The 14,621-nt window shown below is 36.6% G+C and overlaps 1 protein-coding gene across 1 annotated transcript; it reads left to right on the top strand.

Annotated features, from left to right (window-relative positions):
* The first annotated feature begins 9,283 nt into the window (after window positions 1–9,283).
* Window positions 9,284–10,246, top strand: TAS2R10 (taste 2 receptor member 10). Its single transcript, XM_032855411.1, is given in 3 exon segments — window positions 9,284–9,317; window positions 9,320–10,203; window positions 10,205–10,246. Coding segments are annotated over 3 exon segments (960 nt in total).
* Window positions 10,247–14,621: the final 4,375 nt, after the last annotated feature.

The following is a 14,621-nucleotide window of genomic DNA, read 5'->3' as shown; positions in this document are numbered from 1 at the left end:
ATTAAACAAAACCTATATCCTAATCTAGCAAATCATTAGGAGATTAGTCAACAAACTGCAGATCAGAGTTTTTTTCTTTGCAACCACGTCGAATACATTGGAGAAAGTTCTCATGGTTGTAACACGTGAGAAATTTAAAATAGATATTTTAAGGAATGGATTCATTAGACTCACAAATTGCATTGCTTGGATTAGAAGTTGAAAATTATGCTTGATTGGCTTTATTCTTATTAGTTTGGACTTTGACAGAATTAGTCAATTGTGGCTAACAATCATCGATTTGTTATCAGTGTTATTATACCAGAAAATCCCTGTTCCTATGGGAAATAACTATATCTTAAACTAGTTTCTGGATATTGACCAGCCACTTGAGCACTTGGTTAGCTACCTATATCACTGCCTTTTTTTTTTTTTTTTTAATCCTGAAGGTCGCCAATTTCTCTATTCACTTTCCCTTTGGCTAAAATGGAGAATTAATGAGGCAGTTTTCATCCTTCTGCTGGTATCTGTGACCTTCCAGTTCATAAGCTTTCCTTTGCCATATAGTTTTGAATGTTTCTGATATCATTTCCAAAAACAAAAACAAAGAGAGAGGAATTCAAAGAGGGAAGGAGAGAAGTATAACTGGGATATTCAATGCAAATAAAAATAAAAATTTAAATTATATGATTATCTTTACTACTGGGTCTGTCGGGAGGAAGAATTCTCCCTTTATCTGCGAGTTCTCCCAGCTGGACTAAGAATTAGATTTATGTGAGACAGATTAACAGGAGGAAAAAAAAAAAAAGCTTTTTTTTTTTTTTTTTTTTTTGTGGAAACACACATGGAAACACACTGAGCTCGTCAGTGATTCTAGAGACCCCAGTATGAAGGCCCATTTCAGAAAGGCAAAACTAATTTTCTCTTTCTCGTGTTCTTTGTGCCTTTTTCACATTTTGGGGACAATTTTTTTTGCTACAGAATAAGCTGGCTTGGTTTGGATGTTTGGTGGTATGATAAGAATTCCCTATCTTTCAGGTCACTCATAAGTTGTGATTTCTGGAAACGGCAAAATGAGTAAAATCTTAAAGGGAAGGAAGGCATTTTCGGCTACATTGGTCTATGAGAGAAGTCAAAGAGAAATGTATGTAATCTTCCTTGTTTCACTGGATTCTTCCAGTCTCACTGTCTCACTGAGTGTCATTTAAATTCTTCCTAGACCTGGACAGACCTCTAAGCAATAACCAGATGAAAAAATAATAAATAAATAAATAAATAAATAGGAACTATCACCTCTCTGAACTGTTAGAACTTCTGTGTTTGTATGTATAAGTCACCTTCCACTCATACAGACCTAGAGAAGAGAGATGTTGTTAAAAATCAAACACAAGTAATCAAAATGGAACAGGTGGGTACAGTAAGATACGGCAGAGAGACAAAGCCAAATAGAAGAAAAAATTCCAAGACCAACTGAAAATCGCTGTCATTAACACTCAGTCATTCACAAATGTCAGGAGGCCAATATGGATCTGTGATATGAATGGTCATTCATATCATATTCAGGGATATTAATGTCATATTAATGTGCTTTTACCTAAAACTATTTAATTCCTCTAGATAACCACCTGGTTTCTGGAATAATCCAGATTTAGCCATTTAATTCCTGTTTTGATAATCTTTTGCAATAATCTGTATTTGAGAGTATTTCTGTACTGATGTAACTGCAGAAATCAAAAAGTTTAAAATTCAATGAAGTTGTTAAAATCCTTTCCTATCATCCGGTAACTAATGCCAGAAATGTTATTATACTAGCTTACTGTACAACCTGAGGGGTGTGGGGCTATCATATTTGGAATGCATATCAAAATAATCCACAGGGAGTGGGATAGGTAAGAGTAGAGTGGCCATATATTGGTAACTGCTGAAAGCAGATAATTAGTACATGGGACTTACTGAATCGTCCTCTTTGCCTTTGATTATGTTTGAAATTTTTCATAACAAAAAGTTAAATAGAAAATGAAGAGAAATGCTCTTTGTTTAGATCTTAGTCTTTTGCTGGCACAAAACACAGATATGAAAGAGGGAAAATATGGTAAGAGGCCAATAAAACAATTTCTTGGAAATATTTGTTTTATAAGTTATGCCTAGAAAGGTAAAAGTATGAAAAAGTGTTCCGATTTTTTTTTTACCATACCTATATATTCACAATGCACAATCCTACCTGATAGTTGATCCTTAAGGAGGAATCCTCCAATAAAAATAGAACAATGTTGTTAATACAGAGAAGACCACTATATTGTACACAAAAATGCAGACTTTGCCACTTTCTTAAGCCATCTTCTGAAGATAAGGACATAATTGAAAAATGGTAAGATTTCTTTCTTTCTTTTTTTAAAAGATTTTCTTTATTTATTTGACACAGAGAGAGAACACAAGCAGAGGGAGCAGCAGGCAGAGGGAGAGTGGGCTCCCTGCTGAACAAGGAGCCCAATGTGGGACTCAATTCTAGGACTCTGGGAAGGCAGACGCTTAACTGACTGAGCCACCCAGGAGCCCCAAAATGGTAAGATTTCTGATTACTTTCAGATGGTGCTATAAATCTCAGAGTAAGAAGATAGCACTTAGTAGAAATCTTCATTTTATTTTGAACATTTGTTTCTCCAGGAGCCGCCTGCACATCACTCAAGAGCTAAGTGCTTCCCACACAGAGGGAAACAAAGGGCTGGCTGTGTAAAGCTGAGTCTTTATTATGGATTTTGAGAATGAAAAAGAGAGAGAGAGAAGAGAAGAGACTCTATTTCTTAAAATATACCAGGATCAAGTTAACTAATAGTCTTCTAAATATACTCTTAACCTGAATAAGGGAGACATTATATTTAATGGACTTTTGACTTATACTCTTAAAAAAAAAAAAAACAAGGTATATTTTATTGTTTAAAATAAGCTCTAGGGGTACCTGGGTGGCTCAATGGGTTAAGCCTCTGCCTTCAGCTCACCTCATGATCTCAGGGTCCTGGGATCAAGCCCCGCATCGCATAGGGGCTCTCTGCTCAGCAGGGAGCCTGTTTCCCCCTCTCTCTCTGCCTGCCTCTCTGCCTACTTGTGATCTCTCTCTCTGTCAAATAAATAAATAAAATCTTTAAAAAAAAATAAAGTAAGCTCTATACCCAGTGTGGGGCTTTGAACTCATGATCCTGAGACCAAGAGTCACATTCTCTGCCGACTGAGCCAGCCAGGTACCCTGTCACACACACTTTATAATAAACAAGTAGAACACTTCTTTTGTCTGACAAAGAACACTTACTTTAAATCACTTATTTATTCATTTGCTTATATGAATAAATATATATTTATATATAAAATATATGGATGATTCATATTTTATTCAGCAGACATATTGTATAATGCAGGTTCATATTTTATTCAATGGGTTATTACCTATTACTATCATGATTTATTTTAATGCTTACATGGGTCTAGATTTGTCAAGTAAAAACCACTTCTAGCTGAATCTTGTATCCTTTTGATATGTCTCCATAATGCTTTTAGTGTTTCCTTACATTCTTGCACAGCAAAATATTTTAGGCTCATTTTGTATTTTTTCTAATTTTGCCCTGTATTTACTATTTCTCCAAGGAGTCCTGATTTCTTTTAGTGTAGAAGTGTACTTAAAAATCAGGATTTGGTAGCATACATACATACACATCCATTATTCTCTCCATGTGTCTGTTTTTCTATATACATATGTATGTATATGATGAAAATACATTGGTATCTCTAACCCAATTAAAAATTACAGACTATTCTTTCCATGTTGTATATCCTCTTTCACAACGAAAAACATGGCTCTCATTTTTTTTTTCAGTCTACACATTCATTTGTTTAATCATAAAATACACTGAAAGTAGTTTCAGATTTGCTAACACATACTGCTTGTAGAAAGAAAGAGTACTAACTACATCTCAATACTTCTTTACTGTTCATGAATGCCTATATGAGGACATACAGTAAAAAATCTGTTCAAAGGTTATTTTGGAAAAAAAAGGTATTTTGGTTGGTTCTCTTCTTTTTTCCCTTCTGATTATTAATTTAAAGAAGTAAAGGCTGTATTTTAATTGCATTTTGCTTTAGGTTTTTTTCTCCAGCCCTTGTTTTATTATCTATAACATTATCATCAAGACTCAAAACTAAACAAAAGGCATACTGATAATAGTGTAATCCCTCTTCCATAACTTCCATCTCATTTTAAATCACTCCCTGTAGGTAATCAATTTCACTTATTTCTGGTTTCTTCTTCCTATTTGTATTTTGTTTGTTTTTCTCACTTTTTTTTTTTATAGGAGAGTATCAGGTTCTTTTTTTTTTAAATTAAATTTAATTTTTTTTTCAGTGATCCAAAATTCACTGTTTATTTTAATTATGCTGCTTAAAATGCTTTGGAAAAGCACAGAGCCCCAAATTGCGTGAAAATCAAGGGATAACTTTTGCTCCTTCATCCTCACTCAGTACAGCGGTTCACCAATGAATGGCAGGAATGACCGTGGTGACTCATAAATTGATTTAAATGTTGCACCAACTTTGGAGAATTCCTGATCTTTCCAAGGTGGTCCACAATCACTGGGCCTGGGGGTGATTTCAGCAGTGGAGAGAAGGGGCAGGAAACCAGGCTTTAAGGAGGTGGACAGGTTTTCAGTGTGCCCTCAAGATCAACAGGAAGGGAGCTGAGCTCAAGCCGCCTGCCCCAGGCGTGCCCCAGGCAAACCTCGGGGGCTCTCCTGGGCATCACCTCTGCCAGGGCCAGGAGCGGGGGACAGGGGTGTGTGGGCTGTCTGCCCGGATGAATGGAAGTGGTCCCAGGATGGAGGGCAGGGGTCTGAGATGTGTGTATCGCTGTCCTGCAGTGACGGGGGATGGGAGTTGGGGGAGTTGGGGGCTCGGGGGAGGAGGGCGGGTCGCCGTCTGGGATGAGTGGAGTGTGGGGCGCAGTCGGGTCTGCGGTGCTAGCAGAGGGCGAGGGGGCTGCCCTACCACCAGGGGACACCTCCTCAGGTCGCTGCTGGGTTGTAGGGACTGCCCCTCCTATTTGTGTTTTTGAAAAAGTAAACAAATATGGAGCCTCTGACTGTCTCGGTCTGTAGATCATGTGACTCTTGATCTCCCGGTTGTGAGCTCAAGCCCCATGTATAGAATAGAGTTTACTTAAAATAAAAAATTAAAGAAAAAAAAAGATATGTACATATTACCCTTTTCCCCATTTCTTATACGAATGATAGTTTGCACTTTTTTTTAAAATTTTATACTATGTAAGAGACTGCTTCATCCATTTATAAAATTATTTCTTATTCTTTTTCATGGCTTCATAGTACCGGAATGGATTCAGCAACGTTCTTATGTTTATACTTGTTTCCAATATTTTGCAATTACACACAATGCTGCTATGAGAAATCTTGTGCGTATGTGTTTACTGATTCTGACACCCAATTCCAGTGTGTTGGGGGGTGGGGGGAATAGGGAGAGAGGTTTCCTATACCACCTGTACCACCCACTTCTTCACTCAGTTCTGTCACTCTCTACCCAGAGACAGCATCAGGTCCCATGGGCTAAGGGCTCAGTACCACCAGACAGACTGCCAATCAGATGCTAATCCCAGGCTCATGTTGTTACTTGTGCTTTGACCCAACTGGTTATAAATCAGGGGTTTCCACAAGCCCCTTCTCCGGGTCTGTTAATCTGCTAGAATGGCTCATCAGAATTCAGGAAACCAGTTTCCTCAGCAGATTACCGGTTTATTACAAAAGACATTAGAGGATACAAATAAGAAGTCATATGGGGAGATAGGCAGATGAGGTCCTGAGCAAGGAGCTTCTGTCCTTGTGGAACGTGGGACTCCGCACAGTGGCACTTAGAAGCATTCTGATTCACCAGCCTGGAGCTCTCCAAGCCCCATCCTTTTTGGTGTTTTATGGAGGCTTCACTATATAGGCATGATTGATTAAATGATCGGTCGTTGGTGATTAACTTCACCTCCATCTCTAATCCCTCTGCCCCAGAAATCAGGGGATGGGACTGAAAGTTTCCACCCTCTAATTCTGGTTGATTTCCCTGCAACCAACCTCTATCCTCACCAGCTTTCCAAAAGTCAGTTCCTTAACATAAACTCGGTTGCTGAAAGGGGCTTATTATAACAGGACCCTCATTTCACCTTTATGGCTCTGAAGTGATTTCAGGAACTGAGGACAAAAAACTATATATTATAATGTAAGATGCTTCCACTGTTCTTATCACTTAGGAAGTTCCAAGGGTTTTGGGAACTGTGAACCAGGCACCATGGGTGGGAGACAAAAATATATGTTTATTTTAAATTATAATATTACAGTATTTTTGTATTTTTGAAAGTGCATCTTCAGTGTAAATTCAAATAAACCCAGACTGAAACCCCTGAAGCCCAACTCCAGAAATAATTATTTTTAATTGTTTTGTGTATCTAGTGTTTCCTTATACAGACTCAATCAAATGTATTTTTATTTTCCAACATTTTAATAAGAAAACTAAATGAAATAATTATATGCTCCTCTTCTCCCACACACTTAGTAGAAAAAAATATAGGCATAGTAGTATGATACATTTCATATTTTATCAAAGAATTTGAGCATATGATCAAAGCAGGTATTTCTGACATAGTCTGTAAAATTCTTGTTATTATTAATATTAATAAAATTTGAGAGCACTTATATTAATAATATAATTGAAAATAATGTTTGAATGGAATTTTTATTTACCTTCCAAGAAGTGTTTCATCATCAAGGTCACTTGAATCTATTAATATTCTTAATTACCTATTAAAAAAAGTATTTATTTATCAAATAATGTAAGAAGGTATCCCATGTGTTAATCACTATTTTCCAGTTCCAAAGGATAGGATTCAGCATTTGGTAAACGCTTGGGGCTTCAGGGACAGTGGCCCTCTTGGAAAGGTCCCAGGAGCCCTGCACCCTTTCCATAAACCTTGCCCTATGCATCTCTTCCATCTAGCTGTTTCTGAGTCATATCTTTTTTAATAAATCAGTAATGTAGTAAGTAAAATGTTTCTCCATGTTCTGTGAGCTGCTCTAGTAAGTTCATCAAAATCCAAGGAGGAGGTTATGGGAATCTCTCTGATTTAGAGTTAGTTCAGAGCCCCAGGTAATAGCCTGGGCTAGTGACTGGTGTCTAAAGTAGGGGCAGAGGGAGGTAGTCGTATAGGACCAAGCCCTGACCCTCTGGAATCTGACATCTCCTAGTAAATAGTGTGAGAATTGAACTGAATTGTAGAACTCTTGATGTCTGGAGAGTTTTTTGTTGGTGGTATGGGAAACAAACTTTCTCCACACATTGAACTACTCTCAGAACGAGTTCACCCTAGTTCTAAGAGCATCCCCAAATAGCATCTGATAATGTCAGAGCAGTTATAAATGTTTGTCGATAGAATAATTGTTTTCATACCAAATGTGTCAAATGAAGATGAACTGCATTGGAAATTTTCCTGGTAGCTCAAAGTCAATTAAAAAAATCTTTATCTGTGGCAGCATGTGTGTATAATGAGTTTGAGTCGATGTGTCTTAACTGCAGGTACTCTGATTCATATAAAAATCAAATCATAACTTTTAGTAATGCTAACCAAAAACAAATTCTCTACTCTCCAGATTTCATTTTGATTTTTACAAAAAATCTTTATGACATTACTGGTGATGTCCCCTTTCATTTCTGATATTAGTAATTTGTCTCCTCTCTTTTTTTTCTTTGTTAACCTAAGAAGTTTATCAATTTTATTTATCTTTCAAGGAAGCGGCATTTTTAAAATTGATTTTGTCCATTGATTTCCTGCTTTCGGTTTCATTGTTTTCTGCTCAAATTCTTATTTCTTTTCTTCTGCTTACTGGATAGAATTTGCTCTTCTTTTTCTAGTTTCCTAAGGTGGAGGCTTAGATGATGATTATAGATCTTTCTTCTTGTCTAGTATATGCTTTCAATGCTATCTATTTCCCTCTAAGCTCTGCTTCCCCTGCATCTCCCAAATCTGATAAGTTGTGTTTTCATTTTCTTTAGTTCAAAATACTTTAAATTTCTCTTAGGATTATTTCTTTGACCCACATGTTCTTTAGAAATGTGTTGTTTGTTTTCCCTGTATTTGGGGATTTTCCAGTTCCTTTCTGTTATTGATTATTAATTCCATTCTGGTCTGAAAGCAGATGCTGTATAATTTCTACTCTTTAAACTTGTTAAGGTGTACCTTGTGGCCCAGAAGGCGGTCTATTTTCAAGAATGTTCCAGGTGCGCTTGAGAAAAATGTATAATCTGCTGTTGTTGGATGAAGTAGTCTATAGATGTCAATTATATCCTATTGAATTCCAGCTATGTCCTTACTGATTTTATGCCCGCTGGATCAGTCCATTTCTAACACAAAGTGGCAATTGTTCAGTGTTTCTATATAACTGAGTCATAATCTCTATTGTCCTTTTTATATTGAAAAATATGGAAAAATGTGTTTTGCCTGAATTATCAGGAAAATGACAAAAATGTGTTTATGCCTCTACTTATTCAGAGCAAGTGTCTACATTGGCTAAATTCATTTGCCACCTCTATAAATGGTTTTTCCTTTATATAGGTTTAAACGGTCATAAATACAACCCAAACGATGAGGTTGTAGTTGATATTTATTTTTATTTTTTTAAAAGATTTTGTTTATTTATTTGACAGAGATCACAAGTAGACAGAGAGGCAGGCAGAGAGAGAGGAAGGGAAGCAGGCTCCCTGCTGAGCAGAGAGCCCGATGCGGGGCTCGATCCCAGGACCCTGGGATCACGACCTGAGCCAAAGGCAGAGGCTTTAACCCACTGAGCCACCCAGGAGCCCCTGTAGTTGATATTTAAAAGGACGAGGTCAAATTTTTGTTTCTGTTCTGTTTCTTGTGGGGATACATTTGACACTCCTACTCCACAAGTCAGGTTAACAGATGCAAAATAGTCTCACAGGAGGATAAGTGAAATCCATGAAACAGAAACTTTCATTTGCATCTTCACAAATCGTACGTAGGCATTCAGTCTGAACACGTGTTCCCCAGACTCGCTAAGTTATAGATGAAACTGAGGTGGTCTCCATGAAGACATTTCTGATTCCATCACAAGGCATTTTAGGGGCATATTTAAGTCTTTATGGAATGAGAGAGAAGAAAAAAATTCTTCCATCAAGCGGCTAACGTTCGTCTCATTCTGCAGCAGGTAACCTAAGTGTAATGTAACAGGAGCAATACTAGGAATTGGCAGATATGATAAGCATACTGGAAGGCCTCCTCATTTTTATAGCAGTGAAGCAGTACTGGGAGTTCTAGGGAATGGATTTATTGGACTTGTCAACTGTGTAGACTGTGTGAAGAACAAAAAGTTTTCGATGATTGGCTTTATTCTCACTGGCTTAGCTACTTCCAGAATTCTTCTGATATTGTTAATAATTACAGATGGATTTATAAAGCTATTCTCTCCAGATATGTATTACTCTGGCAAACTAATTGATTTTATTAGTTACTCATGGATAATTATCAACCAATCAAGTATCTGGTTTGCCACCAGCCTCAGTATCTTCTATTTCCTGAAGATAGCAAATTTTTCCCACCATATTTTTCTCTGGCTGAAGGGTAGGATCAATAGGGTTCTTCACCTTCGGATGGGATCCTTGTTTATTTCATGGTTATTTACTTTTCCACAAATTGTGAGGATTATTAATGATAACAGAATGCGGAGTGGAAATACAACCTGGGACTTCAACATGCCAAAAAGTATGTTCTTTACGAAGCAGATTTTGGTCAACCTAGGAGTCATTCTTCTCTTTACACTCTGCCTGGTTACATGTTTCTTGTTAATCATTTCCCTCTGGAGACACAACAGGCGTATGCAAATGAAGGTCACTGGACCCCGAGACCCCAGTACAGAAGCACACATGAAAGCAATGAAAGTTTTAATATCTTTTATCTTCCTCTTCATCTTGTATTTTATAGGCATTGTCATAGAGATAGTATGTTTCAGTATGCCAGAAAACAGACTACTGTTTATTTTTGGCATGACGACCACAGCCATTTATCCCTGCGGTCACTCCCTTGTCCTAATTCTAGGAAACAGCAAGCTGAAGCAAGTCTCTTTGAGGGCCCTGCAGCAATGCAAGTGCTGTGAGGCCGGCACACGCCTCATAGCTGCACAGACCCGCGTGGAGAGAAATGGATGTTCTAGGAGAATAATCTAGAGAAGAAGCCCCTGAAAATCTGTTTTACTTGCACCACACGTACTTGCATTGACTGTAACTGTGTTATTGAACCACGCTAAAATCGTCCATAATTATCTTGACTAAATTCTAGGAAATTTTACTCTTCAAGTGACGATTCGGTGGCTTTGTCACCTTCCCGACCCTGTGATGTCTTCTTCCCACACACCTCCTGGAGGAAAACCAGCTTGGAGACTATTTTCACTGTTAAGGTTATGATGGTGAGACTAAGCACCTAAAACAAGAGTTTGCACTGTTCTTTGCCCGACTTCCCTGAACCACTGAGAGCCTTTCACCAAGAAGACCCAGAAAGCAAGACAAAGGGAATCGTAATCAGCCTTGATATTTAGAACATGGATGTAAGAGTCAGAGACAGAAGTGTGTGTTTTGAGTGTGCAATTTTAATTATTTAAAAGATCACTTTTACTCTCACTGTTTAAATCTTAATTTGTGTGTAATTGGATGTGTTTGATGTGATAGAGATAGTAGTAGATGCTCAGTAAGAAGGAGTTAGAAAGCACAGCCTACATGGGGGTCTGGGCATCAGAGCCCTGATGAAGGAGTCTTTATATTTCAAACCCACTGACTGGAGATAAAGCAGAATCACGAACCAACTGGAGCTGAGCAAAACTTTTGCTAGAAGTACAGATCCAAAGGATTCAACACGGTCCCTGAGTTATGCTGAGGGACACAAGATTGAACCCGGGATGAATCAGTATGAAGTAGGAGATGTTCTGCTTTAAGCTCTTACAAATATTTAAGTTCATACACACAGACTCACACTCACAGATGTATTTCAAATGCTGATTTTTAGAAGAGAATATTTCTGTCCAACCCAGAGTATGAACCAAGTAACTTATTTTGGTCACTTGCAGAAGTGCATCGATCTTATACTATGACCTGAGGTCTAGAAGATTTCTAAATATAAGTACTTATTTCATTCAAATAGTTTTTGAACACTAGCTCTGCTAGGGGCTGAGGCTATAGTACTGAACAAGAGGCCAGCATAAGGAATAAGATATTCTAGTAGAAAAGCAAATAAATAGCAAATAATAACTTAGACAATTTTATTGGTGGAGTTGTGAAAGAAAAACTGAAGGATACTATATAAATGATCTGACTTGGTCCTGAGAAAAGAGAAGGTGCCATTGAGGTTGAAATGCTTTTGTTTCTGTTATTGAGATCTGAATAATGCCTAAGAGTAAGGTGGGCAGCGCAGGAGAGATTTGGGGTGGGGAACATACAAATGTATAGGTGTTGAAACAAGAAGGAGTAGAGGGCACTGCAGGAACTGAAGGTCCAATATGGCTAGTATAGAGTGCAGTATTTGAAATTATTTTTTAAGAAACACTCCAATATGGAAGAATTTGATATATTCCTTGCAGAATTGAGAAGTTGCCCTGCAGAAATAGTAAATTAATATTTTTTCCACTTTTTTATTTTATTTTTTTCAGTGTTCCAAAATTCATTGTTTATGCACCACACCCAGTGCTCCATGCAATCCGTGCCCTCCTTAATACTCACCACCAGGCTCACCCAACCCCCCAACCCCTTCCCTCCAAAACCTTCAATTTGTTTCTTGAGTCCACAGTCTCTCATGGTTTGTCTCCCCCTCCGATTCCCCCAACTCCCTTCTCCTGTCCATCTCCCAATGTCCTCCCTGTCATTCCTTATGCTCCACAAGTGTAAATTAATATTTTGATAGTGAAAAAAGGTAACCCATCCTAATTTCAATCTCAAAATCATTCAAGATTATTATGCCTACAGTTGTTACTTTGATCACAAAAACCTTTCAGTTTACATATAGTTGATTACTAATGAGGTTAAGCATTTGTACAGAATTAATTAACCAATGGGATATAATTTTTGGGAATTACTCATTTGTTTTCTTTCTATTTCTTTCTATTTTTTCATGACTTATGCTGTTTCTTACTAATATTGACACTTAATATATTAACATCATGCCATATATGTGTTATGATCTTTCTTTCTTAATTTGTATTTAGTAAAAAGCTTTGTGGTGTTTGGAGAAATGTTTGTAATTTATGTGAACTTAAATCCACTTGCTTCCCTTTATGACTTATCTTCTACTGCTATTTTTACAAAAATTTGGTTTGGTTTTATTGATACATATTCCTTTGATCATAAATCCATTTTTGTCTGATTATAAAATGAAACAGTTTCACTGCATCTAAAATTAAAAACAGAAAGGAATGAAGGAGAAATTAAGATTGTGCATATTTGTAACACTCAACCAATTACTGTTAACGTGTTTCTACATAGATCTCAAATTAAATTTCAAAATAGATAGGAATAAATTCATAGGTATGTTGCTTAAAATCTGTTTGATTATATTTATATGTAATCTAGATATATAGATGTATATCCTTTATATATAAATCTAGATGTATATCCTTTATATATAAATAGTGGGGCTATAGATGATTTTTGTTTTCTTACTTTAGTCTTCTGTAAATTTCTAAATTTTCTATAATTTAAACATTAATTAATGTAATCAGGAAAATATAACTAAATAAAAAGCAAGGTACCTGTATAAAATGTGTTTGGTTAACTTTCCTTGAGAAATGATGAAAAGAGCATTCCCCAGAGTTTTTGTAAACTCTCTAAGTATTAATTCCAAATGTATGCTGACTTGCTAGGTCTGATCATTTAGTTTAACTTTTTTTTTTTTAACTTTTGTTTATTAGAAAGGTGTAAAAGTTTTTAATTGAAGTATAGTTGAAATATAATATAAAATTAGTTTCAGGTGTACAACACAGTGATTCAACAATTATATATACAATATAAAATGCTCACCACCAGAAGTGTATTATAGCATTATGGACTGTATTCACTATACTGTACTTCACATTCCAGTGATTTATTTATTTTATAACTGGGAGTTTGCACCTCCAAATCCCCTTCACCCACCTCACCCTCCCCTTTGGCAACCTCCAGTTGGTTCTCCATATTTATGAGTCTGTTTCTTTCTTTGTTGTGTTGTGTACTGACTCTTGATTATGACTCTTGGTTTTTGTGTATTTTGTGATTCTATTTTGAATTTGGTTTCATTAGAACTTTATCTGTGTCCTTATGGTGTGTTCTGCCAGAAAGGATTTAACTTTCCTTGCAAGGCTGACTGGCTTGTACTTCTTTAAACTAAAATTTCAGTTAATATTTTTTTAAATTTTATTCTATTTTTTCAGTGTTCCAAGATTCATTGTTTATGCACCACACCCAGTGCTCCATGCAATCCGTGCCCTCCTTAATACTCACCACCAGGCTCACCCAACCCCCCACGCCCTTCCTTCCAAAACCCTCAGTTTGTTTTTCAGAGTCCACAGTCTCTCATAGTTCATCTTCCCCTTTGATTTCCCCCAACTCACTTCTCCTCTCCTTCACCCAATGTCCTCTGTGTTATTCCTTATGCTCCACAAGTAAGTGAAACCATATGATAATTGACTCTCTCTGCTTGACTTATTTCACTCAGCATAATCTCCTCCAGTCCCATCCATTCTACACAGATAGTACAAATTTTGGTTGCAAATAGATGTATGTACAAGTGTTCTTTTGGAAAATCTCAGAATAACAAATCTTTTACATTCTCCCTTCATTCAGTGTGCTTGACAGGTAAATACCCCTAATTTTAACCTTTTGCTGGACATACAATATTTTTTCATTTTTCAATTTTTAAGGAATTGCCTTTCAGGGGTCCTGGTTAATTGATAGCATTCAATCTCACTTCTAACCTTGGAGAGGCCCAAGCTAGACCCATTATCCTACCTGTGCATGGTCCTTCAAAATGTATGAAGTTGAAAATGCCCCCCAAAAACCTTACTTACAGCATTTCTTTTTCCTTTCAAAATTTGCAATATCTCACTATTTTTGGTATCTGAGGATACTTAAAAATTTTTTCCTGGCAACTAAGCCATACACTTAATGTAATTCTGAAGACTTGTTTTTCTCTGTTTTTGTATATTTGAACTGGAAGTATTTCTCTAGACATCTTGTTTGGCATACTCTTGAAAGCAAAAGTTGTTTTTTTTTTAATTTTTAAAAATTTTTAATTTTAATTGTTTTTTGCATTTTTTTGGTTGTTGTTTTTCTCTGGATTTTTCTTTTCTTTCTCCTCCTCCTCCTCCTTCTTCTTCCTCTTCTTCTTCTTCTTCTTCTTCTTCTTTTTTGTAAATACATCCAAAGCTATATTTTCTGCCTACATATTTTTTTAGATACATTCTGCAGTGTTGACACATAGTTCTCATATTTTTCAATCAGCTCAAAGAGTTTTAAAATATTCCTTATCTTCTGATATCAGTCCAATATTCCCACTCTGCTTTACCTGACCACTATTC

The sequence above is a fragment of the Lontra canadensis genome, unplaced genomic scaffold (assembly GCF_010015895.1).
Source record: "Lontra canadensis isolate GAN:19392208 unplaced genomic scaffold, GSC_riverotter_1.0 scaffold9, whole genome shotgun sequence".
Lineage (NCBI taxonomy): Eukaryota > Metazoa > Chordata > Mammalia > Carnivora > Mustelidae > Lontra > Lontra canadensis.
The sequence above is the reverse complement of the archived record's forward strand: the minus strand, read 5'-3'. Positions and strand labels throughout refer to the sequence as shown.